The sequence below is a fragment of the Podarcis muralis genome, chromosome 7, assembly GCF_964188315.1.
Source record: "Podarcis muralis chromosome 7, rPodMur119.hap1.1, whole genome shotgun sequence".
Lineage (NCBI taxonomy): Eukaryota > Metazoa > Chordata > Lepidosauria > Squamata > Lacertidae > Podarcis > Podarcis muralis.
In genome coordinates, this window is record NC_135661.1 from 72,847,812 (window position 1) to 72,875,314 (window position 27,503).

Below are 27,503 nucleotides of genomic sequence, written 5' to 3' on the forward strand. Positions count from 1 at the left end.
GGGGGCACATAGAGAAGGGCCTTAAATCTCAACCTCAGGATTAGGTGGTTCATATGGTGAAAAAGTGGTCCTTGAGGTCCCAAGCCATACAAGGCTTCAGAGGTCAAAAACAACCCTTTGAGTTGGGTTTGAAACTGATTGGTAGCCAGGACAAGCAAGCCAGAACTGCAGTTGTGTGTTCCTCTATCTGTCTGAAAAGCAGAATAACTTACCTGAGCATGTTTCTTGAACCAAGTACCACATCAGTTTTACGATGGGAAGGAGGGAGGAGGCAGTGACGGCCACCAACTCAGATGGCTTTAAAAGAGGCCTCATCCAGCAGGCTGATTGTATGTTCTTATGGAGATGTTGGACATTAAATGACACTTTCCACTTGCGCCTCTTTTTCGCCCACTTCCACCCAGGTACCACTGGCCAGCAGCTCCCAGCTTTAGGTATGTGGATGTCTTCCCGCCGCAGTCTCCTGCATTCACCTTGATGGGCCTGCGCCCAAACACCGTCTACAATGTCTCCGTCAATGCCCGCAATGCCCTTGGTGAAAGTGACTTTGCTGATGGTGGGGCAGGACTGAGTGTCACCACTACAGGTAAGGAGCACCTTGCTGCTTAGCAAGGATGGAGCCAGCTCAAGGGTGTGGCTATTAAAGGTCACATTCAACCACACTTTCACTGTGTGAGTATACTTGTGTGTAGGCACCTCGTTAGAAGCTTTCATCCATTTAGCAGAGTTTCTGGAAGCAGTGGTCAGCAACTGAAGCTACACCTTGAGAAGAAACACTCAGAGACGCCGTAAAACTCAGTCAAGTGATTTATTGCTTGATTGGTCATAAACGCATCACGGTAGCACTGTTTACAATCATTATAGCAACAGCTGTAATGTTTCAGTCCCTCTTTCTCTTTAGCAACGATGTAGGCAGACACAGTCTATCGGCAGCCATGACGCAGCAGCTTGCAGACAGCACTTGTTGGACAGTCGTCTGCAAAAAGTGAAAACGGAAGTCCTCCTTTTATCGGCACTTCAAGCTGAAGCTACGCACGCTCTGAGTGCCACTCCCACTTTCTGGATGAATGACTCCCTAACAGTGGCCTGCACTTCAAGAAGCAATAGGCAGTGCTGTGTAGTAGGCTGAGCATTGCATTTAGACCGGAGAGATCCAGGTTCAAATCTCTGTCCAGTGATCAATTTCTGACCTTGCGCCAGTTGCTCTCTCAATCTTGCCTGCCTCTCGTGGTTGCTGTGAGGATAACAAAATGGGAAGGGGTGGAGAGGGAGTCAGGTAAACTACTCTGAGTTCCTAAAGGAAAGTAAGGTTGCGGTGCTCATCTCGCTTTATTGGCCGAGGGAGCCGGCATACAGCTTCCGGGTCATGTGGCCAGCATGACTAAGCCGCTTCTAGCGAACCAGAGCAGCGCACGGAAACGCCGTTTACCTTCCTGCCGGAGCGGTACCTATTTATCTACTTGCACTTTGACGTGCTTTTGAACTGCTAGGTTGGCAGGAGCAGGGACCGAACAACGGGAGCTCACCCCATCGCGGGGATTCGAACCGCCAACCTTCTGATTAGCAAGTCCTAGGCTCTGTGGTTTAACCCACAGCGCCACCCGCATCCCTAAAGGAAAGTATAAGCATGTAATAAGTGAGAAACAGAGTGGCAAAACGATCCTGGATTAACTGTTATGCTAAGCATGCTGTAGAGCTGGGTCACAACAGAAGAGCGGGTTAGCAGTGACTCAAGTACTGGAAAGTGGCAGATTTCTGTGACTTTCATTCTTTTTTCCTGAAGGTATGGGATTTTGCTTACCCTTCCTGACCCAGCCTATATCATCACATTGATATGACCATCCTTGTATTAGGCAAATTGTCCTGTTCGATGCTATCAGAATCTGGGCGCTATGTTCCATCGTGGTTTAATGTGTTCTCTTCTAGGGAGTGAGGAAGAACCAATTGACAGAGAACCCAAAACACCATCTCTACCTGAACCAGGTACAAAAATGTTAACAACTAGTAGAGTTGAAGTCCATGTTGTTGATAGAGCCATTTCCTGCTGGGGCCCTCTCTGCCTTGATGCTCTGTTGCAGTCAGGGCTGAATGTATGGATAGATCAGTTGGTTAGAGTTTGGTGCTGGTAATGCCAAGGTTGCAGGTTCAGTCCCCATAAAGGACGGCTGCATCTTCCTGCATTGCAGGGGGTTAGACTGGATGATCCTCAGGGTACCTTCCACCTCTAGTTATCTATTAACAATTGCTGAATTGCTCAAGTCAAAATGTCGGTGTGTGATACAGCAGTCAGTATCCCAACAACCACTGTGTTCCTTAAAACAGCAACAGATGTAAACCTATGTTTCTAGTCTACACAGATAGGTTTGCTGTACAATGGTAATACAGTGGTACCTCTGGTTATGTACTTAATTCGTTCCGGAGGTCTGTTCTTAGACTGAAACTGTTCTTAACCTGAAGCACCACTTTAGCTAATGGGGCCTCCTGCTGCTGCCGTGCCGCTGGAGCAAGATTTCTGTTCTCATCCTGAAGCAAAGTTCTTAACCTGAAGCACTATTTCTGGGTTAGCAGAGTCTGTAACCTGAAGCGTATGTAACCTGAAGCATATGTAACGCGAGGTACCACTGTACACAGGAATATTTTGGAATGCAGAGGGAGCCTGAGTGAAAGAAGAGGTTAGCAGCTGAAGCCTGAGCCCTGTGATGTCCCCAGTGTTTAGTATAGAAGCAGAACAATAGAAAATTTGCAAAGACACAACGCTGATATTTTTCCAGGTCTTCTCTCCCCCCCCCCCCTCTCTGCAATTTGGATTTTGCTTTCGGTTTCATTTTGGCACTGAGTACAAACAGCTTTGATTGTCGATTGCATACGGCTTCTGGCACATTTAGTTTATTGCACAATGAATGTGTAAAAGTTTCTATTTGATGTGCACGCTCTGTCAATATGCTCGAGGGGGTGAGCCTGTTGCAGGGATATTGCATTTTCCAGGCACTCTTCAATCTTTTCTACTGGTTGCTTTTGCCAGATAATGGATCAATGGTTGATCAGAGTCTACTGTGCGGGATGTGGAAATGCAAGTATGTTGGCTAGGTTTGCCAGCGTTTTCAGCAGCACCTGCTCCTCTCCCCCCAGGCAGTTTTGGGAACTGTAGACATTAGCAAGTGACAATGCTCCATACTGTGTAAAATGTCACGTGACGATTTCTGTAGGTCACACACAGATTAAAAGCACAGAAGCAGGCCACACCAGACTGTATGGTCAGCTGGCAAACCTCCTCGCTGGCACCAGCAGGAAACTTTTTTAAAATGATAAACCAGTCATTAGTCAATTACCACTAGGAATGGATGAATCTGTCAATTTTGGTTTCTCTCAGTTTCTCATTTTTCTGACCCGAAATGTACTTCTCCACCTTTCTGCAGCCATTTGAGATTTTTCTAAAAAATACTGAATTCCATGTGAAAACACGTAAGGGTTTCAGTGCAGATTTCTCATAGGGTTGCCATATATCCTCTTTTTCCAGGACACGTCCTCTTTTTCGCGGGCGTGTAAATTGAGAGTCATCATAGCAACCCATAGTTAAAAGCAGAAGTCGGCAAATGAGTCCTCTTTTCGGCTCTCCGAAAAACGGCAACCCTAGCAAGCATATTTTTGTATGCGGTTTTAACCAGCCTACACATCTTTGCAAGTGATTTCCCCCAGCACAATGCATTTTGTATGTGCTTTCATGAATATATGCATTTATATGCACACTTTCCTATAATATATCGTTTTGGTATGTAGGCAGTTTCTCACTGAAATGCAAATGAAATCAAAATTCTCTCTCTTCTCCACTTGTATCACTTAGCGCATTATCATACCACTTTGCAAACCAGTGTAGTTTTAATTTCCCTTAAAGAAAAAAAAAGCTTTTCTTTCAAACCTGTGCCCTCTCCCTCTCCTCAGCTGGAGTATATGAGACACTCAGGTTTGGGGGGGAAGAGGGGCAGACAGCAGGAAGGCTGCAGTAAAACTATTCCTAGGGCCAGCACATGACAATGGGACAGCTCTGCCTTCTCCCATCCTGCTCTGTTCCTCGGGATACGCTGCCCGAGTAATGTCTCATGGTACAGCTGGCCCTAACAGTTCTGTCCAAATCTGCTGTGCACAGCAAAGGCTATTTGCTGAGAGCCAGTGTGGTGTAGTGGTTAAGAGCGGTAGACTCGTAATCTGGTGAACTGGGTTCGCTTCCCTGCTCCTCCACATGCAATTGCTGGGTGACCTTGGGCCAGTCACACTTCTCTGAAGTCTCTCAGCCCCACTCACCTCACAGAGTGTTTTTTGTGGGGGAGGAAGGGAAAGGAGAATGTTAGCCGCTTTGAGACTCCTTAGGGTAGTGATAAAGCAGGATATCAAATCCAAACTCTTCTTCTATTGTGGGATTACCGTATTTTTCCCTCTATAACACGCAGATCTTTTCTCCTAAAAAGGAAGGGGAAATGTCTGTGCGTGTTATGGAGTGAATGTGTGGTCCCTGGAGCCAAAAAATCAGACAAAAATCAAATCGCGAGTCACAGAGAAGGGAAACCTGAAAAGAGGAAGTGGCTGCTTTCCTGCATTCTGCCTCAGGGTCTTACTGCCCACCCTCCTCTGCTTCGTTGCTGTGTTTGCTCAAACGGAACAAAGAGCAGGGAAGGCCCCTCCCCTCCAGGCAAGAAGAGGGGAAAGCAGAGTGTGTTCCTTCTAATTCCTCTCTGTGCTCCGGTGCTGCGTCTAGGGACTAGCAGGCAACATGCAGGTGGCGGGGGGAGGGGGGAGAGAGAGAGAGAGAGAGCGCGAGCTGGCTGGTTTGGGTGCTTGGGTGGGGGGAAACTTTTGCCTTTCTTTCCTCCCTCCCGTTAAATCCCTCTCCTGCATTCTTAGCCAGCTGCTTCTCCGCACACCCCTCTCATGCTCCTTTTCCCTTCTTTGTTTTTCCTTCCCTCCCCACTTAAAATGTGGTTACAAAGCATAGATCCACATGGATCCTCTGGATCTTTGCATTGGGTCACCCCAAATTCACCATCAGATCACATGTCTGTGGCCACAGCATGAAGCACAAAAATGATACATCCACTGTTTCATTCAGAATGTTTTTTCCCTTGTTTTCCTCCTCTAAAAACGATGTGCGTGTTATGGTCAGGTGCGTGTTATAGAGCGAAAAATACGGTAATTTTGACTTTTAAGAATCTGGAAGGAGATTCTAACTCGTGGGTGAGGGAGTTTCAAGATTTTGGGGTCTTTTCTCCTGGTAATAACAACAACAACAACAACAACAACAACAACAACAACAACAACAACAATAGTAATAATTTATTATTTATACCCCGCCCATCTGGCTGGGTTTCCCCAGCCACTCTGGGTGGCTTCCAACAAAACACTAAAATACAATAGCCTAGTACAGTGTTTCCCAACCGGTGTTCCGCGGCACACTAGTGTGCCGCGAGACGTTGCCTGGTGTGCCGCGGGAAAAATTGGCGGGGGGGGGGGGGAATAAAGGGAAAAAAAATTATTCCCCCACCGCCAGGCGTGGGGCTGGGGCGGGGGAAGCCCGAGCTTCCCCCTCCCCCAGAACGGGACCCAGAGCCATGCCGAAGCTACGCGCAGCTTTGGCATCGCTCTGGGAGCTTGCGGGGCTGGGGGAGGAGGAAGCCCGCCGCCAGCCTCCAAACCATGTCGGGAGACAGCGGGATGGCGCGCTGCGCCTCTCCCGTTGTCCCCCGAGTTTGCGGGGCTGGCGACGGGGAGGAGCAGGCTTCTCCCCCCCCGCCAGCCTTCTAGCCAAATCGGGAGACAGCGGGATGGCGCGCTGCGCCTCTCCCATTGTCCCCCGAGTTTGCGGGGCTGGCGACGGGGAGGAGCAGGCTTCTCCCCCCCGCCAGCCTTCTAGCCAAGTCGGGGGACAGCGGGAAGGGCGCGCTGCGCTTCTCCCGCTGTCTCCCGAGTTTGCGGGGCTGGCGACGGGGAGGAGCAGGCTTCTCCCCCCCGCCAGCCTTCTAGCCAAGTCGGGGGACAACGGGAATGGCGCACTGCACCTCTCCCGCTGTCTCCCGAGTTTGCGGGGCTGGCGACGGGGAGGAGCAGGCTTCTCCCCCCGCCAGCCTTCTAGCCAAGTCGGGGGGCAGCGGCAAGGGCGCGCTGCGTTTCTCCGCTGTCCCGGACGGCTTTCAAAAGCCTGCCTTCAAAAGCCGTCTGGGACAGCGGAGAAACGTGCTGCCTTTCTCCGCTCTCCCGGGAAGGCAGGCAGGGGGGAGCAAAGGCTTTCGCCCCTGCCCACCTTCAGAAGAGGTCCAGGACCTCTTCTGAAGGCGGGCTGGGGGCGAAAATCTTTGTCCCCCCTGCCTGCCTTCCCAGGGGCTTTTAAATCGCCCCGGACAGCGGAGAAGTCCTCCGCTGTCCCGGGCGATTTTAAAATGCCGCCCGCCAGCATTTTAAGATTGCCCCGGACAGCGGAGAAGTCCTCCGCTGTCCCGGGGTTTTTTAAAATGCTGGGGGTGGGAAGAAAAGCCCTTGTCCCCCCCCCCAGCCTTCAGAAGAGGTCGGGGGACAGACTGTCCCCGGACCTGGTCTGAAGGCGGTTTCCCTAGGAATGCATTAATTGATTTTCAATGCATTCCTATGGGAAACCGTGCATCGCAAGACGAAAAACTCGCAAGACGAAGAGACTTGCGGAACGAATTAATTTCGTCTTGCGAGGCACCACTGTATCCGGAGAGGCGGCCTTCAGGCGAGTTTTAATTTTAATTTTCCTTCTCCCACTTAATGCCCCACGCTCGCCCAAGCAGCTTGCAGTCCTCGGTAACCACGGCGACCCGAGGGAGGGGAGGGAACAGGGAAGTCGAGGGCGGCGGCGAGCCGCGATGACGTCAGTGGGCCGCGCCGCCTCGCCCTGGCACGGTGTGAGAGCCCCGGCTAGTGGTGCGAGCTTCAGAATAAGTGGGATCCGCGTGCGCGAGACCGAGATCGCGGGTAAGGAGCTCAGCCCTGGGCAGGAGGAAGCGTGGCCGCGCGTGCGGGCCACATCCCCACAGAGAGCGAGCCTCCCCCGGCCCACCACTCCGGGCAGGTCCACTCGCATGAGGGGGCGGCGATGGCGACGGCCGGCAGCTTGCCTGCAATGCCATCCCTCGAGCAGGCGAGGAGCCCGGAGACTACCAGATGCGAGTCCTCTTTCCCACCCTGCTCGGGAGTCCAGAGCACTTGGTCGCATTCAGGATCTAGAGTGGGGAAGCGGGGCTTGTGTCTGGGCTGGACACATTGGGCTGCCTGTGCCGCTCGACCTGCGGGGAGAAATTAGGGTGGGAGTCACGACCGTGAGGCAGGGCTGCCAAGTGTGGCAGAAGAGGACACGGCCGTCGCACCTGTCCTTAGGTAGGAGCTTCTTCCGTGTCGACCTGCTGCCCTAAAGTCTTGGCTTTTTTCTTGGCTTTTTGGCGGTTGGCACAGAAGGAAGGCAAGGGGGAGGGGAAAAAATTGAAACTTACACTTTCGTGCGTCCCTCCCGGCGTGACGATGCGCGCTGACGTCACGGGGCTGTAATGGTGGTGTGCCTCGAGATTTTTTTCATGAAACAAGTGTGCCTTTGCCCAAAAAAGGTTGGGAAACACTGGCCTAGTAAACATTAAAAGCTTCCCTAAACAGGGCTGCCTTTAGATGTCTTTTAAAAGTTTGGTAGTTGTTGTTCTCTTTGACATCCGGTGGGAGGGCGTTCCACAGGGCGGGTGCCACTACCGAGAAGGCCCTCTGCCTGGTTCCCTGTAACTTGGCTTCTCGCAGCGAGGGAACCGCCAGAAGGCCCTCAGCACTGGACCTCAGTGTCCGGGCTGAACGATGGAGGTGGAGTAAAGCGATGGAGGTGGTTGCAGTAAAAGGAGGACTGCATGTTTAGGGAAGCTTTTAATGTTTAATAGGTTATTGTATTTTGGTGTTCTGTTGGAAGCCGCCCAGAGTGGCTGGGGAAACCCAGCCAGATGGGCAGGGTATAAATAATAAATTATCATCATCATCATCTTCATCATCATCATCATCACCATTATCATCATGGTGGTGGCGAGGGAGCTGCTTTCCTCTGTGCCCTCACCTTTTAAACTTTTTCCTTCTTCCCCAGTGAGCCCTTTGCTGCCTCTTCCTCTGGTTGGGCTCCTCAGCACCTTAGGGGTTCTTCTCATAGTTTCCAACTTGTCCTTCCTGGGCTGTTTACTCTGCCGGCGACAGGTCCGAACTCTCAAAGGTAAGCAGACCCATAGCTCACTCCTTAGGAATGGGGCATGGGGAGATTCACACTGTCTGTTCTGCATAAGAGCCCTGGAAACACTGGGCACTGAAGGTAAATTCAGAATCATTGGAGGGCTCTCCAGTTCTAATAACATGGAAAAGGTTTTTGCTCCCTATCCACATTTTTCATGCCATTGCATAATTTTATACACCTCTATCATGTCCCACCAGCAAGGAGTGAATCTGTCCGCTTCAGGTTCTCCCCATTTCTCATTTTCCCAGTCTTCTGTTCAGCTTTCCCTGTTTTCAGCTTGTGATGTCATTTTAAAGCCCAAATGATAATTCGTCAGCATTTTCGTGTGAATTTATATTAATAGACACCTGTGTTTACGCACCTTGTTCCTGAGATATACATTTTTTGCAAAGGAATTTCCCTTAAAATAATCTATTATTTTCATGGATATATGCATTGTCCACATACTTTGCACCAGTACATGCATTTTTGTACCCATGTCCTGCGTGGTGTATTGCAAAATCCAGTGAATGGTGAATGGCAAAGAATGACTGCATATTGCTTTGGGATGATTTCAGAAAGTGTGACTTACTTGGGATGCACATTGAATCCAGTTTCCCTCATCCATTTCCCTTATGTGCTTTTTCTCTAAACTCACCCCCTTCCCCTTAATGTTCTAACTTTTTCGGACTGGGGAGCTGCTCCTTCCACAGTGTTGGACTCCATTGACTCCCACCCACCCACCACCTGCTTTTGTATGACCCTTCTTTTGTTTCTCTCTCTCCTTGCAGTTGATGGAACCCAAGAAGAAGTCAAGTAAGTATTAACTGGGCAGGAGGGAAGGAGGCCATTGGGGGGGGGGGAGCCCACCACCTCCCCCAGAATTATCTTTGGCACATGTAGCAACTGTGAGACTAGGAGACGCTGCTTAGAACCATCAAGTTGGAAGGGGATGTGGAAGTCATCTAGCCTAACCCCATTAAATTCAGGCTCTGCAATGCAGGATGCAACCAGAGCATCCCTGACTGGTGGCGGTCAACCCTCTGCTTTAAATGCCTCCACCACCTCTTGAGTCAGTCTCCACCGCCGAACAGCTCTTCAGGTGAAACCTTTCACAGCAGCACGTCCTCTTGCTGTGTGTGTCTGGAGGGACAATGCACTGACCAATTTTCTTTCCTGGTTATGTGGCTGTTAAAGGCCCAGGAGATCTCCCTCCCCCCAAAAGAACTTTTAGGGGAAATCAACTGCTTTGACCACTAGACACCAGTGCCATAGCCTGAAAAGGCTTATAGGGTACTGAGTGGTAGCTAGCGGCTCAGTAGGTCTCAGAGGATTGAAGGCGGTGAAACCACTGGTAGGTGGATCCAGAGCCAATGAGAGTTGGAGGTGGAGCTAATGAGAGGAAGAGCCACCCTCTGATTGGTTGTAAGTAAGACGGGCAGGCAGTGGCTGACTGAGGGCAGACTGAGATTACTGGGGCATTCCCCATTCACCCTAGTTGACCACCCTCCCCAGAATGTTGTTGCTATTTCAGGGGAAAGGTGAGATTTGGGAACAACTACGCAGTGAGCAAGTGGCTGAAACTTGGCACACGGCCAGCCCAGCTGGAGGAGCACAGCTCTGAGGTAAGCACACCTCTCTGGGGCCTGGGAATTGTGGGTACAACATCCAGGTAGCACGTAGGACCAGAAAAGAACCCAGCCAGGTCTAGACTTGTGCCTTCAGCAATATCTTCCTTGGCTGAGATTAGTAGGTGATATTTTTCATGATACAGAGAATATAGACTGCCTGTTGTGGTCTGCAGATGCATGGGTGCAGAAGCTGGTACAAAAGGCAGCAACCATGGCAACAAGAGTCCAGGAATACAACAACCACAAAGAAAAATAAATCCATCGGGGTGGGGGTGGGGAACAGCTCTATCCTTTGTTCCCAGAGCTTCTTTTTAAGTTTGCTGTTTTTCCCCCCAAGGGAGGCAAACTTGACATTGAAACAAAGGCAACTGGTTCTGCTCACTGGTAACACCCATCCAACATCAAGGCTTCAGCCCCCGGAAAAGTAAATGTTGCAGTGTTGTACAACAACGTTGTGTTTAACGTTAGTCCTACTTGGAGTAGACCCATTGAAATTTATGGACATGAGTAATGTAGGCCCATTCATTTCAATGGTTCCACCCTTAGTTGGGTGCAATGCACAGTCAGTTTTACAGGGACTTCAGAATTCTGAATCAGTCAATCCAATTTCTGTAACAGGGATAATTTACACCAGCCCGTGAAGTTTAGCACAAATTGTGGGAGGTAATTAAATGTATTGAATCTTTGTTACCCACTTGTGTGGGTAAATTTAAATATTTTACTTACAGATTCAAAGGTCTGTTACCATGTTCCATGCAGGGGCAAAGGAGGACACAGGCAAAAAACTGTAGGGTAGAAAATGCAGCAAGATAGTTTCATACTAAACAGAGTCATCTCCCAATAGGCCAGCCTTCGCCAACCAGGTGCTCTCCAAATGTTTTGGACTACAACTCCCATCAACCCAAGCCAGCATGGCAGGGCTGGCTGGGGCTGAGGGGAGTTGCAGTCCCAAAACATCTAGAGAGTATCAGGTTGGCCAAGGCTGTTGTAGACCATGGTTTCCAGACTCTCCACCATCAGGGTCAACCTTCATAGGAGTGCGAGAAATTTGATGTTGCTTTGGGGGAAAAAATCACAGTAGACCTTCTTAGGATTTTGAGCTGCCAACAAGGGGCTCTGATAGATTCCTAGTGAAAAACTGCCTAGTACCTGATAAGTCCCCTGTGTCAAAGTTAGATGGCTGGAAGCCACCAAAGTAGGGACAATGGATGGGGTCAATGGACCTGATATAGGCAGTAGATATAGTCCTTTTTCCTGGGAATAGAGCTGGTTGGTTTGCTCTCTCTGCAGGGCAGCTCTCCCAAGACAACATCGACCGGCTCTGAGGCTACTGCAAGGGGCTGGTCCCAGCCAGGCCGCCACACTGACAGCGAGATGGATGCTAGTGTCACAGGTGGGCGGGTGCTGTCATGTTATTTCCCCTCTGCTCGCTTTTTCCTCTAGGCCACAGTACCATAATCTGAATTCACAGCAAATCCCAAATATCAGTGCTCTGTTTCAGCACTAGGGTGACATTCCCATCTGGGCAACTTTCTGTGGGTCATGTGTCAGTGGTGGGAGAAGCAGCACATTTAGTTTCTGCCTTTGTACATTAGGCTACACTCTCTCTCGCTGTTTCCGTCCAAACAAGCAAGAGGAACCATCAGAGTTCAAGGATACATTCCAACCAGGCAAAATGCTCAAGGGGAGAAGCTGGACCACTGAGAGGTGGGGCTTGGGGAGAATTCCAAGGGCCAGGCAGAGATTGGCCCCATCCTTGCTCTTGAGGAACAATCTCAGGTCCCTGAAGGCAGGCTTCCTTCATCACTGCAGACCCCAATATTGCACCCACAGGGCTTGGTTCTCCAGGTCAGCATGAGTACGAGGAAGTGAGGCTGCCCCGGCAGTATGAAGAAATGAAGCCTCTGTATGAGAGATGGTACCCTCAGGAGGAACCGTGGATTTATGAGTATGCTGTGAGTACCTGGAGAAGAGGCTTAACGGTGGGGGAAGAGTCACAATGGACTTTCCTTCTGAACCAAGTCCACAGGACTTGTCCTCTCTTGTATGTTTCATTGTGAGTCATGGATCCCCTTGTTTCCTCCATCTTCCTCATTTAAAAACAGACACCCAAAAGGAACTCAGAGAGTGTCCCATCTTAGCCCCATAGTGTATAACATACAGGAAGATAGGAAGATGCTTTGTACTGAGTTAGACCACTGGTCCATGTAGCTCAGTGTTGTCTACACTGACTGGCAGTAGGTCACCAGGGTTTCAAGCAGGAGATTCTCCCAGCCCTATCTGGAAATGCCAGGGATTAAATTTGGGACCTTTCTACCAGCAACCAGATTTTCCAATGACGAGAGGAAGTAGACTGGCAGCTGCTGGACTGGTGGAAAAAAGGACAACACAAACTTTTTTTCAGATTGAAAAACAAGTTCTGGAACATAGAAAGCTGCCTTATACTGAGTCAGGCCGGTATGGCCTACTCTGACAGGCAGTGATTCATCTCAGGCAGAGGTCTTTCCCACCACCCCAGGTCCTTTTAGCTGGGATGCCAGGGGTGGAGCCTGGGACCTTCTTCACATAGAACAGAACCTTCTGCTCTGCCTCTGAGCTATAGCCCTGCCTCCTTAGGAAGCTGCTTCAGACAGAGCCAGACCAATGGTCCATCAGCTCAGTATGGTCAGTGCAAGGAATGGGGAGCCTGTGGCCTTCTTGAGGTTGTTGAACTACAGCTCCCATCATCCCTGATAATTGACCGTGCCAGCTGGGGCTGATGGGTGTTGCAGTCCAACAGCATCTGGAGGGTCACAAGTTCCCCATTCTTGGTCTAAACTGACAGTCAGCCACTCTCGAGGCTTTCAAGCAGGAGTCATGCCACATCTTGGCTGGGATTAGAATCCTAGAACTGTAGAGCTGGAAGGGACCATGAGGGTCATCTAGTCCAACCCCCTTCAATGCAGGATTCATTCACCCAATGCGGGGCTCAAACCCACAGCCCTGAGATTAAGAGCCTCACACTCTACCGACCTAGCTATCCACAGGGATGTTTTACCTGCTATATTTTTCTGTTTTAGGATTGAACACACAAAGCAGATGAGATGCCCAACCACCAAGCTGTGTCCTTTCTCATGAAAGGAATGGGGGCTGGGGCTTTGGCCTTGATAGATGAGGCCAGAATCCATATAGCCCAGCTCTTGTTTGTCAACCTGGGCCAACCAGATGCAGGACATGTAGGCAATGGCCTCCTGCTGTTTGGCCTGAGTGGCTGGTGTTCAGAGGTAGAGTGCTTCCACACATGGCTGCTCCATTTAGTTACAGCGGTGGTGAGTCACTGACACCTCTGGCCTCCACCCATTGTCTCCTGCAGTTGGGAGATGGTAGGGAACCTCAGCAGGTCTTTCTTCCCTTTTGTCTAGGGTGATTATCAGCGAAGCAGAAGATCAGTGGATGGCTATGCGGAAGTGACACAGGTCTACGACCCTGTGGCAGACTTTCTGCCCCTGGATGGGGAGCTGCCTTTTGAGCAACGAGGGGAGCTGGTCTGAGCAAAAGCTGCAGCAAGGCCGCTTCTGATCCGTCACCCAGGATTCGAATCCTTACTCAGCCATGAAGCTTTGCTGGGTGACGCCTTGGGCCAGGCATCGTCTCTCAGCCTAACCTACTTCGCAGGGTTGTTGTGAGGATAAAATGAGGAGGGGGAGGGAATAAAGAACCCTGCACACCCACCGTGAACTCCTTGGAGGAAAGGTTGCAATAAATAAATCTACCATAGATTTTTGAAAGTGATTTGTTTGCTCGCTATGAATTTGGGCACCTTGGAAAATACTGTAACCCAATTTGGGATGACAGCTCTGAGATCGAAGAGCAGCTTTCTATCTACGTTTGGATACAATCGGGTGCCATTTTGAATCAAGATGGTGGACTGAAAAGAGGCGCTGACTTGCGCCCAATATGGAGGGGGCCCAGCATGTGTTGTGTCCATACCTGGCCTGAGGAGAGAAGGTGCTGCCCCACATGTGCCTCCCTCTCCCTTGCTGCTCCTTGGCTACCTCTGCCACCTCCTCAGGGACATGCCACCTTCCTTTTCTTCCCCTGGACCTTCCCCTTCTGGCAGCCATGAGGGGGAATGCAGGCAGCAGCAGTGCCACCTCAGCTCTACTCAGCCTCCCCACATCCCAGAGGTACATTTCAGGAGCAGAAGGCCCCACAGCCCTGACTGCTGCTCTCCAGCAGCAGTGGCTTCCTGCCTGACACAGCCCCTGCCTTGCTAGCAGCCCAAGACCCTTAGCCTGGCTCCTGGCATTCTTCATTCACGGAGAGCTGCCTCTTCCTCTTCCTCCCTGCGTTCGGCCTCCTCCGCCCCCTCAACCTTGAGGGGACCCGGTCCCCTGCCAACAAATATTGAGGGGGCCAAAGACACCTCGGCCCCATAGAGTTGGTGCGCCTGGGCCCAACCCATTCAAACCTGCCCTCAGCCACTGATTTCAAAGCTACACTGCGCTTTTTCTTTCTCCGAGTTCCTGAGAAGCAGCAGGTACACGGCTGCTAGCAAAATGAACAAATTATCTGGGGCTTGGCTGCGTGGCATGAAGTCGCTTCTGATAGCAGACCTCAACCCTTCCCTCTCTTGCGTTTCTATTCCCTCTTTTCCTTGGTCGTGGGGCTGAGTGGTCCAAGAATGCTGGCAGTGAGAGAAAAGCGGAAGCAGGCAGGCGCTGATGGGTTCACAGGTTCTGCACCGGGGCCGGAGTGTAGGCAGCGTGAGACGGAGACAGCGGAAAAGATTAAAAAGTGTGCTTCTTTATTGCCACAATTAGCTTGCTTCTGTTCCAATAACATATGGTTCATCATAAACCCTGGCATGTCCTCGCCTCCATTTAAATATTCCATTAGCACAAGCTTGGAGTGTTTATCAAGCTGAACACAGAGGAGGGCATGTGAAAGGTTGCCAGACAGAGAGAGTGGGGGGAATGGGGAGGGATAAACACAAGATTATAGGATGTTGCCTTCTACTGAGTCAGACCACTGAGTCTATCCAGCTCAGTATTGTCTGCGTTGACTGGCAGCAGCTCTGCAGGGTTTCAGGGTGATTTTTTTCCAGCCCTCCAGGGAGATGGACTCTAGGACCTTCTGCATGCAAAGCAGATGTCCTACCACTTTGGGAAAGGTTCCCTCCATAGCTGTCAAGCGTCCCTTATTTGGCGGGACAGTCCCTTATCCCAGGGCGATGTCCCGCTGCTGTCCCTTATTGATGATGTCCCTTAAATAAGCTACTGAAGGTAATGGGGCCCTTTCTATGTCCAGCTGTCCTTTGTCAACAACAAATTGTTGCTGTTTTTTTGTGTTGAATATATGCTATATGGTAATTTATAGGACCTAATAGGTATCTAAAGCCATTTGCACACAACAAAATATGTATTTTATCAAAGTAATTGTTGATCCCTTATTTTGGCTGCTGATCCCTTATTTTCGAGGCTGCTGGTCCCTTATTTTCAAATCTGTAAGTTGACAGCTATGGTTCCCTCCTAGTTAGTGAGCAGGAATAATTCTTGCAGCAGCTGAACCTGCAGCAGTATTTTGCGGCAGAAGAAGCTGCAACCACCAGAATTCTCCCTTTCTTCACAACAGTGAAGAAATCCCAGGATTGGGTGTCTGGCAATTGCAGATGGGCTGATTTACTCGTTTCGGTTTCTCCCCCCCCCCCATCTGAAGTTCAGTTCTTCGCATTTCTGCATTAGTTTGCAGTTCATTCACATTTGAAGGTGGCAAATTAGGTTGGTTTGCCTTTAAATGCAAGCTGGATCTAATTTCTCCCTACCCAGCAACGGGAAAAGAAGGGCGAGTCAAACTCCAAAGAGCTGTGGAGAGCAGGAATTGGTGGGACAGCATGGCTTAATAAGGTGAGGCCGCCAAGAAACGGGATGGGTGGGGAGGATAGGAAATGAAAGGGGAGGTGTGTTAATTTCCCCACTTTGTGGGGATACAAGCTGATGCAGTCATGGAGAGAGAGAGAGAGAGAGAGAGAGAGAGAGAGAGAGAGAGAGAGAGAGAGAAAGACTGCTTCCTTGGCGATGAGCCAGAGATAAGAGTGTGAGCTACACAGAGCTCTCTCAATTAAGCCAGGGACCTGGCTACAGGTTTCTGCACACAGATGCTGTGAGCGGGTGCGTCACAGGCCGGAGCCTAAATCGAGAAAAAACACGCAGTGTTTATCCCCGCAGCTTAGAACACGGAAGGCCCCCACCTTGCCTGAGGGCCTCCAAACCGATTCCAAGCGTCAGAGGGGCAGCACTGAAAAAGTGTGCATATTGTCATTTGCCTCAGGTTATTGTGAGGCGTAATTAAGTCGGCTGCCAACTTCATCTCCTGAGAGGGCACCTCTAGCTTCTTAAAAGGGCAGTTCTCTACCACAACGTTGTTTCGAGGCTGGCTTAAGCATTGCAGCTCCTGCCTCGCCGCAGGGACACCTGGGAACTGCCATTTGGGTAAAGGAGCAGAGTCTCCTCTTAAAAGACCACTCAGTGGAAGTACAGTTCCAAGGGTTCCCCGGTTGTGGAGAGAGAAGGAACAACAATTAAGCCGGTTAATTTTGTAGAGAACTACCCGGAGGCGGGGGCAAGACACCTGTAGCCCTCCAGACGTTGCTGAACTTCAAGTCCCATCATCCCTGATCTCTGGCCAGGCTGGACTTCACTCATGGGAGTGGTGGTTCAACAACATCTGGGTATCACAAGGTAGCCGCCCGTGTCCTAAGATTTGCACAGAAGGGATAATTTCGGCAGTTGTGGCTTGGAAGATCACTCCCATGCCACAGTTGTGAGAAGCTCCAACCAGTGGAGTTTCCTTTCCCCCTTCTGTGCAATTCTTTGAATTAAAAAGTTACAGGAACTCTCTTAGGTTTTAAGATGTAGCATCAGTAAGTGGATCACACCAGAGATGGCCTAAACAGCAACTCAGTTTCACCGAAGTAATTCCTCCAGCAAAGGCCAGCCCTGTGCTACTATACGATCCAAATTTTGCCAAAAACCAATATGGTTCAATTACAACGATCCATTTCACAGAAATGATACTTGCGGCAGCTAAGAGGATAGAGAGGGGCGAACCTGGCAGCTGCCTCCCCCTCCCTTGCATGCAAGGATACCAAACAGGAGCACTTAGAACTCCAGTCGGGGAAGCAGCTGGTTGACAGAATTCGCACTCAGAGCCTGAACCATTTCCTTGCTGATGAGGGTGAGCCCAGTGGTGCTGGGTGGTGGTGGAAGAGTATACCTTTGTTCCCTGCCTGCTCACTAGCCTGGGGCTGAAAGGATGCAGTGACATTGGGGAAGGCAAAGCCCTCCACACTGCCAGCATGGCAGTGGGTCACCTGTAGTGGGAGATAATCCGGCGCCACTGGGGATAGACTATTGGCCGGCATCAGCAAGGAAAGTCAGGCACACAACCCTCCCTATCCAATAAGTTAGTTAAATACAGGCAGCGCAAGGCAAAGTTTCCTTGTCACATAAGATAAAACAACATAAACAACAATGCCCCCCAAATTGACACTCCTTCACTTCCTGGGCAGCTGAAAAAGTGACGGTGTTCTGCCGAGGAGTGTAGCTTGACAGGAGTTCTTCATGGGAAAGAGGGGAGATGAGCTGGTCCGGGGCCCAAACGGCGGCTCCTAAGCAACAGGCGTAGCTGCAGAGGGAAGGAAGGAACAATCATTTAAAGATGAAGGATAGCTATTCCTGCTTGGGCTTTTCCCTGTCCCGATGCAGCTAGGGATGAACGGATCTGCCCATTTCGGTTTCTCCCAGCTTCTCATCCTTCCAGTCTTCAGTTCTCCACATTTTTGCATCAGTCTACTGATTTTTTTTTTTAATTTGCAACAAATCCACCAGCTTCTTAGTGTGCATTTTTCCTAAAGCAGACATTTCTGTAGGCGATTTTTATTCAGCATACACATTTCCCCCCAAGCAATTTCCCCTAATGTCATGCATTTTTTCTCGGGGTACGTTAGTTCCTCTAAGCACACAATTTCTTTATGCCCCCTTTCGCTTAACATATGCATTTTTTTTTGAGCAGGTGGGAGAACTCCACCGCAGAATTCGGAGAAGCGCAAATTTCTCAGGACAGCTGCATTTTGAGCTATGTGTTGCAAATTTGGTAGGTCCTGATGAAAATGCAAAGTGAACTAAATTTAGCTCCCCCTGCCCACTGCCACCAACCATAGACCTGCCCCCAGCTGACCTGTTCTGTTGCTGGGCCTGGTGCCAACAGGTGGACTGGTTGTTCGTTCTCCAGGTTCCGCGCACTGGGATCAGCCCAGTGATGCAGCAGGAGGCGCACAATCTGCTCCTGAAAGGGGTGTCCATGCAGACCAGCGGCCATGTGCAAGGCGGTGTTCCCGTGGGCCTGAGGACAGAGATTTCCCCTCCAAGTTAGCCTGCACAATATCCATTTATTGCAGATTTATTAACCCAAACTTACTGAAGCAGTGTGCAATAAAATAAGACAAAATGCAAAAAGACTGCAAACTCAGCGATGCTAAAAGCAGTAAAGCAGTTTCTACCATTGTGCAACTATTGTTTTTTTTTCACATAAGCAACTGCATCACACTTTGGGAAAGACTTCTTAAAGAAAAAAAATGTCTTCAATAGCCCCCTAATTGCTAAAAGGCTAGGTGTTTGCCAGAGTTCGGCTGATAACTGATTCCAGGCGGCTGGAGCTGCAACACTAAAATCCTGGTCTCTAGGGCACACCCAGCTCATCTCTGGGGCATGTGGGTACTCTCAGCAGTACCCCATCTAGGGAGTACAATTGCTGGACATGGGTGTGTGGGTCAAGGCCATAGCTGTCAACTTTTCCCTTTTATTGCGAGGAATCCTATTCGGATTAAGGGAATTTCCCTTAAAAAAAGGGAAACGTTGACAGCTTATGGTCAAGGCAGTTCCTCAGGTCCATTGCAATTCTTTCCAAAGTTCCAGAAAATGCTGACGGACATGTCAGAGAATTCTGACGAAGAAAGAAATGGAATCAGAAATTGCCGATGTTCATTTCTTCATCCCATGGCCAGAAGGGAACTCAGTCCAGTGAATACAATGGGCATTTGCTGTTTCCTGTTGCTTTCAGTCCACAAATGACATGTAATTGATTACATTAACCCCCCCATCACTTGAATTGTGTTTACTTTGTGTCCTGCAGTGCCATGCTTTGGTTTCCGAACATTTTGGAAGTCGAATAGACTTCCGGAACAGATTCCATTTGACTTCCAAGGTACGACTGTACAGGGCAGAACAGAAAACGATGGCTTCTTACATCCCTGAGGAACAGGACACCTCAGCAGCACATTTATTTAACATGCCATTTCTCCCTCTGCCCTTTTAGCTGAGCCTCTGTGCTACTCAGGATCAGTCCTGGGGAAGCTGGAGCAGCCTTTGGGCCACGGCAGCTGTGAATCACCTCCCCAATATTCCTCTTCGCTTTTCAGGGGCAGCATCCATTGGCATCAATGGCATAGAATTGTAGAGTTGGAAGGGACCACCAGAGTCATCTAGTCTAACCCTCTGCAATGCAGGAATCTTTTTGCCCAATGTGGAGTTCTAACCCATCACCCTGAGATTAAGAGTCGCACGCTAACCCTCGCAATGCAAAGAGCAGCGTTGGAGAGATCATCATGGGAGAGAGGGAGGAACAAAAAATATAACTTTCCCTCTACCTTTCCTAAGGTCCCAAAGCTGCAACTGACATAGACAAAAACCTGCATGTCAGCTGCTACGGCCCAAATGAACCCACGTGACATGTGATTCTCAGAGCTGGGCCCTCTGTTGCAAGGTGCTGATCTGCTCTCTGAGGGCCACCAGTTCTACCCACCCGTCTGCCTTTCATGATACAAAACAACAACACCATAATGGAAAAAAACTCCTTTCTATCCCCAACCTTGGGCAACAGCGCCCCCTAGCAGAGAAAACCCAGAAGCACACCTTCATATTGACAAAGTTCTGGAGTTCTCCTTCAGGCAGCTGGAGTAGGAACTGGATCAAAGGCAGGTTTGCAGCTTGGACGGCCAAATGCAGAATGGTTTTGCTGCTCTTCAGTTCCTAGAAAAGGGAGGAAACTGTCAGGAGGCCAGATGCAATCTCCAGGATGGGCTGGCCAAGCTTTCTTGGCTAATCACAAAAGAGAGTCTTATCTTTGAACCATTCTGGGTGGGAGAACATCTGCTTTGCATGCAGACGATCCCAGGTTCAATCCCTGGCACCTCCAGGTAGCACTGGGGGAGAAATTCTAGAGAGCAGCTGCCTGCCAGTGTAGACAATATTGAGTTAGATAAACAAACAGTCTGACTCAGGGTAAGGCACTTTGCCAGTCCTGTTTAGAAGAAGAAGAAGAAGAAGAGGAAGAGTTTGGATTTGATATCCCGCCTTTCACTCCCTTTAAGGAGTCTCAAAGCGGCTAACATTCTCCTTTCCCTTCCTCCCCCACAACAAACACTCTGTGAGGTGAGTGGGGCTGAGAGACTTCAAAGAAGTGTGACTGGCCCAAGGTCACCCAGCAGCTGCATGTGGAGGAGCGGGGAATCGAACCCGGTTCACCAGATTACGAGTCCACCGCTCTTAACCACTACACCACACTGGCTCTCAGTGCTTCCATACTGTTAGTATGTCACGATGTCAGTGGGAGAGCTTCAAGTGTACACGAGAAATCTAGCCAAATTCTGCAAATGCTTTGCTATGTCTCCTTCTTTTGCCCTCTTTTTAGTTGATGCAGAAGTGGCCACCTTGGTCTCCTGGCCTGGGGAGAAGGAACCCCTCCTCAGAGCCCACCCACCCACCTACCTGGCTCTTGTAGTTGGCCCCGAGTTCGAGGAGCAAGCGAATACAGAGCAGGAAGTTCTGGAGCTGCTGCTGAGACAACGGATCCATGCTTTGGGACTGGAAGGCGGCATTGTGAGCTATGACAGCACAATGCAAGGGGGTCAGACCTACAGTGCAGAAAGGGATGTCAAAGACTCCACACATTAGCAGTGTGCAAAATAATATGCGTTCTCAACTTGAAAATGTTTCTGGGGATACACAGCACTCTCCGATCACCTTACCTTCGAAATTTCTGGCATCGACATTGACTGGGACACCAGTCACCATGACGGCCTGGGAAAGAATCCAGAAGAGATCGTCATTCTGACATGTGCTTAGAACAGATTAAATCCCAACCTAACGAAAGCTCAGCAAGTAGATGTTGGCCATGGAACAAGTGGCTCTAATGCCTAGCTCCTTCAACAGTATTTGTTGGAAAAGCAGAGGAAAAGGGCAGGAGGAAGACTATAAATATATACAGTGGTACCTCGGGTTAAGAACTTAATTCATTCCGGAGGTCCATTCTTAACCTGAAACTGTTCTTAACCTGAAGCACCACTTTAGCTAATGGGGCCTCCCGCTGCCGCCATGCCACCGCCACTCAATTTCTGTTCTCATCCTGAAGCAAAGTTCTTAACCCGAGGTACTATTTCTGGGTTAGCGGAGTCTGTAACCTGAAGCGTATGTAACCTGAAGCATATGTACCACTGTAGACCTTTTCCCTGCTGTAGTGACTATTGCATCACAGCCTGTTTCATTGTGTTTTAAAGGCGTTGTAAGCTGCCTCAAGAACATCAGTTGGTAGGCAGGCTATAAATACTCCAAAACAAATAAATAGTATTTTATCAGATACCCATTGTCCATGCATGGAGATCCACCCATTGTCCATGCATGGAGATCAAGGGAAAGCATTGGCCTGCTGTATGTGCTATCGTGCTGCTAACATTTGCAGGAGTATAAAAAGGAACAAATGACAGAAACGCTGCTGCAATTTGAACTCTGCAATGAGGCACCGTGAGGCCCAGCTCTCGCCAACCCCAACTGTTGGCCCCACTTGCTCATGGGAGTTGGAGTTGGTGGTGGCTGGGTGCTATAGTGGAGAGCCAGCGTGGTGTAGTGGTTAAGAGCGGTAGTCTCGTAATCTGGTGAACCGGATTCGCTTCCCCGCTCCTCCACATGCAGCTGCTGGGTGACCTTGGGCCAGTCACACTTCTCTGAAGTCTCTCAGCCCCACTCACCTCACAGAGTGTTTGTTGTGGGGGAGGAAGGGAAAGGAGAATGTTGGCCACTTTGAGACTCCTTCGGGTAGTGATAAAGCAGGATATCAAATCCAAACTCTTCTTCTTCTGAAGGAATGGCCCGGCTGCTGCCCTTGAGCTTTTGCCACCTGAAGCAATTGCCTCACTTTGCCTGATGGTAGGGCTGGCGTTGCTAGCAGTGATGGGACCATAGACAGCTGCCTTGTACTGAATCAGGCCATTAATATTGCCTGCAGTGACTGGGAATATTTCCCACAGGTGCATAGCTAGCTGCTCCAGCACCTGGAGCAGCGGGGACGGGGTGATCTGCACACAGGGGTGGCATGGCGAGCTGCCCACAGAGTCCTCCTGGTGGATATAAGCCCCATGCTGCTGTTTTGGGCAGCACGGGGCCCCGAGCCACTGTGTCACTCCCAGGAGAGACGTGTGGCTCGGACGTGCTGCAGGCCATGCCCCGTGGTAAGTGCCGCCTCCATGGTTTGCTATTTTGTCACCCCCCTCAAGGATGACACCCGGGGCGGACTGCACCTCCCACGCCCCACTTCCTACACCCTGATTTCCCAGCCCTACGGGGAGATGCCTGGGATTGAACCAGAGACCTTCTGCATGCAAGGCAGGTGCCCTACCACTGAGCTATGCCTTTCCCCTGTGGCGCTCCAGGTATTGTTGGGTAGCGACTCCCATCATTCTTAAATGTTGGCTATGCAATAGGGACACTCACCTCAATGACACTGGGCAGCCCATAGGTGGCGCCAAGGTGCAGCACAGTCTGCCCCTTCTGGTCTGCAGCGTTGACATCCGCTCCCAGCACGATCAGGTCCTTCACGATCCCAGGCTGATTTGCTGCAGCCGCCACTAGCAGCGGAGTCTGGGCACACAGAGAGGAATAGCAGTGAGTGGCTGTGGCTGGGAGTGGCAGAGCTCAGCCTCGCCAGGCGCCTGGTTCTAGGCAGCTATCTAGGGCAGCAGTTGATAGGCGACAGGCAGCAGTTGACAGAAGGGAACATTCGCTACTTCAATGCAAATACACCAGGCATGCAAAGCCTGTTTCAGCCTGAGGTCTGCATTTCCTTTTGGGCAACCTTCTGAGGGCCACATGCCAATGGTGGGAGGGGCCATAGGCAAAAGTGGGTGGAGCAATGAATGCAAATATCACCTTTGTAGCATAGGCTAAGTTTCTGTACACCCATCACCCATCCCAACAAGCAAGAGGCATTAGTGGACTGCAAGGTGTTACAGGGGAGCTGGACAGGAGGCACATTTAGTGAAGAGCAGAGAGATAATCATCATCATCATCATCATCTATTTATTTATTTATTTATTTATACCCCGCCCATCTGGCTGGGTTTCCCCAGCCACTCTGGGCGGCTCCCAGCAGAATATTAAAAACACGATAAAACATCAAACATTAAAAACTTCCCTAAACAGGGCTGCCTTCAGATGTCTTGGCTTCTCACAGGGAGGGACACTGAGGTCCAGCACCGAGGGCCTTCTGGCAGTTCCCTCACTGCAAGAAGTGAAGCCACAGGGAACCTGGCAGAGGGCCTTCTCAGTAGTGGTGCCTGCCCTGTGGAATGCCCTCCCATCAGATATCAAGGAAATAAACTACTCTCTGACTTTTAAAAGACTTTTAGAAACTTCCCTAAACAGGCCTGCCTTCAGATGTCTTCTAAATGTGAGATAGTTGTTTCTTTCTTTGACATTTATTTACTTTTTATCCCTTTATTTTATAAATTGCCTGATGGGTTTTAAAATAGCTGTCACAGCGGGATGCAATATGGAATAACAGAGAATATAAATTGAGTTTCTAAACATGTATGAGCAATAAATGAAGTACATATACTGTTAGAATGGCAGAGTAAGTGCATTTGAAAACACACACAAGAAAAGAAATCAGAATAATCAGTGAAAGTCACAACAAATAGGTTGCCTGGATACCTGTAGGAAAGAATAGAGTGATATTCATCTAAGATACTCATAGCAGACCCTCTGAAATGAATGAATATAACTCCATGGACTGGCGTTTGATTGACCTTGGATATATTCCATAGCAAATGCATAGCTTATGAAATAAATTCTAAATGCTATAGGGCTGTCGCCGATGCTAGTCCTACTTAGAGTAGACCCTTTCAAATTAATGCGTTAAGCCTTTCTTTAGAACCATTAATTTCAGATGAGTATGCTGGATTCAGATGATAAGCAAGGGGGTTCTGACTAAACATTAGGAAGAACTTTCTGATGGTAAGAGCTGTTTGACAGTGGGACGGTCTCCCTCGGGAGGTGATGGACTCTCCTTCCTTGGGGGTTTTAAGACAGAAGTTGGGTGGCCATATGTCAGGGATTCTTTAGCTGTTTTTCCTGTATTGCAGGGGCTTGGACTAGGTACCTCTCTGGGTCCCTCCCAACCCTACTGTTATGTACTAAGCTTGGATCCTAGAACAATAGGCAGGTAGGATCCTAGAATGCAACAACTGATTGGCTTGCAGGAGAAGACCAATCAGGCTCCTGGAGGAAGTTAATCAGCCTCTTAGTCTGGTAGGATCATAGAATGCAACAACTGATTGGCCTGCAGGAGAAGACCAATCAGGCTCCAGGAGGAAGTTAATCAGCCTATTAGGCTGGTAGGATCGTAGAATGCAACAACTGATTGGCTTGCAGGAAAAGACCAATCAGGCTCCAGGAGGGAAGCAGAATCAGCCAGTCAGACGGGACTCATTGTGTAAATAATGTACAGTCATACCTCGGGTTACAGACGCTTCGGGTTGCGCGATTTCGGGTTGTGCACTGCGCCGAACCCGGAAGTAGCGGAATGGGTTACTTCTGAGTTTTGGCGCTTGCGCATGTGCAGAAGCGCTAAATCGCGATTTGAGCATGCACAAAAGTGCCGAATCGCAAACCGCGTGTGCGCAGATGTGACGCTGCGGGTTGCGAACGTGCTTCCTGCATGGATCACGTTCGCAACCCGAGCATCCACTGTATATAAAAGCCTAAGGTTTGGGGGAAATCCAATCACCGTTTTACAAGCTGCAATAAAGACGAGTATATTTCACCTACAATTCTATGATTCTATGCATAGGACTTAGTTGGAGACAGCCCTATGAGACAGCTGGAGAAAGATATTCATGTGTCTCCTCCATGCAAGGAGAATTAAGCCCAGGCCTCATCCTCACCTTCCCCCTGTGCTCTTTGACATCAAGCTGGCCACACTCCCGGAATACCTCAGCGGTAGCATATGCCAATGGCCGGTGTCCTTTGGCCACATATAGATGCAGAAACCTGAAGAGGAGAGGGGCACGGAAAGTTTAAGAACTTGGCGATCGGCAGACAAGACTCTTCTCCCCTGGCAATGCCGTGAGAGAACCGCCTGACATAGTGGCTAGAGTCTCGGACTAGGACTAAGGAGACCCTGGTTCTGATCCCTGCTCAGCCATTGATTTCACACGGGCCAATGGTTCTCCCTCTTTCTCAGAATTAGCCTGCCTCACAGGGTTGTTGGCAGGATAAAAACTGGGGACAGAACCACGTGTAGAAAGGTGGCATCTAAATGTCAAATAAATGTAATAAACACACAATATAACAATCTGTATGTGTATAAGAACCAAATTTTGAAACAATGACTATAAACAGAAATAAGAGTACATTTCACCACAGTAGGGAAGACTGTGCTGAGGCATACCTGCTCAGAGTCACTAAGTTGTTCATGGGCAATTTCCCTACTCTCCCTTCTTAGGGTTCTTCATCTGTATTTGTCCAACTAGGGTCATAGCCGCATGTGCTCATACATTTAGAACACATGCCTTCCCCCAAAGAATCATGGGAACTGTAGTCTACAGCTGCATTTCCCGGTACCCATATCAAACTACAACTCCCAGGATTCTTTGGGGGAAAACAATTTTTTTTAATGAATGTAACCCTGGGCCAGACAGAGGACTATCTGCTAGAAAATAGGACACGCAGCCACCTTACTTCAAAGGGGACAAAGTGAGCACCCGAATGGGATGGTATTCAAAGCGATTTCCTGGGAGGAGGGAGAATCGGTGCTCTCACCACCGGCAACAGACTTACGTGTCTCCATCCTCATCTTGATGTAGCAGAAGAGGCAGTTCTGTGTTCCGGATCTCCGCCCGAGCTTGGGCCAGTTCCCCTGGATCCACCTCCAGGGATGAGGCCGGGAAATTCTCCTCAGGAAGGAGGCAGGGGTTGTTCAGTTCTTGCTGCAGGCAGACACCCCCAGGAGCGGGGAAGAGGTCCAAAGGCCCGGTTTCAGAGACCGCCGTCTGTGTGGAAGAAACCATGGTAAAGAAGCATTGCAATATTACCAAATTTCCCCCCAGATATACGTCAGGGTTGCCAATGTGGGCACATATATGTTCACAGAGGCATTTCCAGGGTCCCCTCCTCCCACCAAAATTAGGCTTGGGAACAGCTTCTGACTCTGGACCTCCCTGGGGCAAGCATTCCACAAACGGGGAATGGAGATACATTCCCAAGGATTTCCTTGGAACAGGAAAACTGCTGTTTAAAAAACAGATTAAGATGATAGCATGAGCCCCTTCCTTGTCTCCAGATTGTTTTTTGTTTTCCCCCAATAATTTTTATTAATTTCCCACATATATCTTAAACACAATACAGCTTAACAATATTATTCCCCTTTCAATCTATATCTTATCCGAATTAACTTCCCTCCACCCCTCTTCTGGCTTCTCTACATTGCTCTTACTTAAGCGTGATTACTATATATACATTCTATGATTGTCTATAATTCCTTAATAAATTTTTCTATTATACTTTAGACATACAGTGTTACCTCGGGTTACATACTCTTCAGGTTACATACGCTTCAGGTTACAGACTCAGCTAACCCAGAAATAGTGCTTCAGGTTAAGAACTTTGCTTCAGGCTAAGAACAGAAATCATGCTCCGGCGGCGTGGTGGCAGCAGGAGGCCCCATTAGCTACAGTGGTGCTTCAGGTTAAGAACAGTTTCAGATTAAGAACGGACCTCTGGAACGAATTAAGTACTTAACCCGAGGTACCACTGTACATTCCTTATTATATTACAGCATTACATATTGTGGTCTCACCAAATGTTTACAATAAATGTTATGAGTTTTATTTCAGTCCTGTGAGTGTCTTTATTTATGTACTGTCTCCAGTTTGAGCCACTCCTCACCCACCCACATCCCATAATTCCACATTCACCTCATAATCCACCGCTGATGCCATCTTGGAACCGTACACTGCCTCAGTGGTACTAGGTCCTGCAGGCCCATAAACACTGGCTTCCAAAGAAGTAAAGGGGTTGATGATGCCATACTGGGGCCCTGGAGGTGGAAGGAGGTAGTTCTTGGTGGGGTCCACTGGCTGGTAGTGGCAGTCGGCAGGGAAGGCCGCTTGGCTTGAGGTGTCTGGCTGCCAGGTGGGAAAGGCCGCAACCGGGTACTCGGGAGTGGCGGTCTGTCCTGGAGTAGGTCCTCTTCCCTTGGCTGCTCTGGGGGGCTCTAGAAAGAGGGACTCAGATGAGCAAAGAATACAGAAGCAGAAGAAAGGCC

The 27,503-nt window shown here is 49.5% G+C and overlaps 2 protein-coding genes across 2 annotated transcripts in view; one reads left to right on the forward strand and one right to left on the reverse strand.

The window, feature by feature from the left end:
* The window catches only part of NPHS1 (NPHS1 adhesion molecule, nephrin), a 53,043-nt gene extending 39,402 nt beyond the window's left edge, over positions 1–13,641 (forward strand). Inside the window, exons 23-30 of the mRNA XM_077932079.1 lie at positions 405–586; positions 1,927–1,983; positions 8,120–8,242; positions 9,031–9,055; positions 9,774–9,864; positions 11,161–11,263; positions 11,704–11,825; positions 13,272–13,641. Of these exons, the coding sequence (XP_077788205.1) occupies positions 405–586; positions 1,927–1,983; positions 8,120–8,242; positions 9,031–9,055; positions 9,774–9,864; positions 11,161–11,263; positions 11,704–11,825; positions 13,272–13,400 (832 nt within the window). The 3' untranslated portion in view covers positions 13,401–13,641. The remainder of the gene's footprint in view (positions 1–404; positions 587–1,926; positions 1,984–8,119; positions 8,243–9,030; positions 9,056–9,773; positions 9,865–11,160; positions 11,264–11,703; positions 11,826–13,271) is intronic.
* Positions 13,642–14,635: 994 nt separating this feature from the next.
* NFKBID (NFKB inhibitor delta) overlaps positions 14,636–27,503 on the reverse strand; it is a 30,890-nt gene continuing 18,022 nt past the window's right edge. The window contains exons 6-14 of the mRNA XM_028741617.2: positions 27,154–27,452; positions 26,018–26,229; positions 25,123–25,228; positions 22,674–22,820; positions 20,936–20,987; positions 20,676–20,821; positions 19,821–19,937; positions 18,088–18,252; positions 14,636–17,535 (exon numbers count right to left, since the gene is read on the reverse strand). Coding sequence (XP_028597450.2) covers positions 17,470–17,535; positions 18,088–18,252; positions 19,821–19,937; positions 20,676–20,821; positions 20,936–20,987; positions 22,674–22,820; positions 25,123–25,228; positions 26,018–26,229; positions 27,154–27,452 — 1,310 coding nt within the window. The 3' untranslated portion in view covers positions 14,636–17,469. The remainder of the gene's footprint in view (positions 17,536–18,087; positions 18,253–19,820; positions 19,938–20,675; positions 20,822–20,935; positions 20,988–22,673; positions 22,821–25,122; positions 25,229–26,017; positions 26,230–27,153; positions 27,453–27,503) is intronic.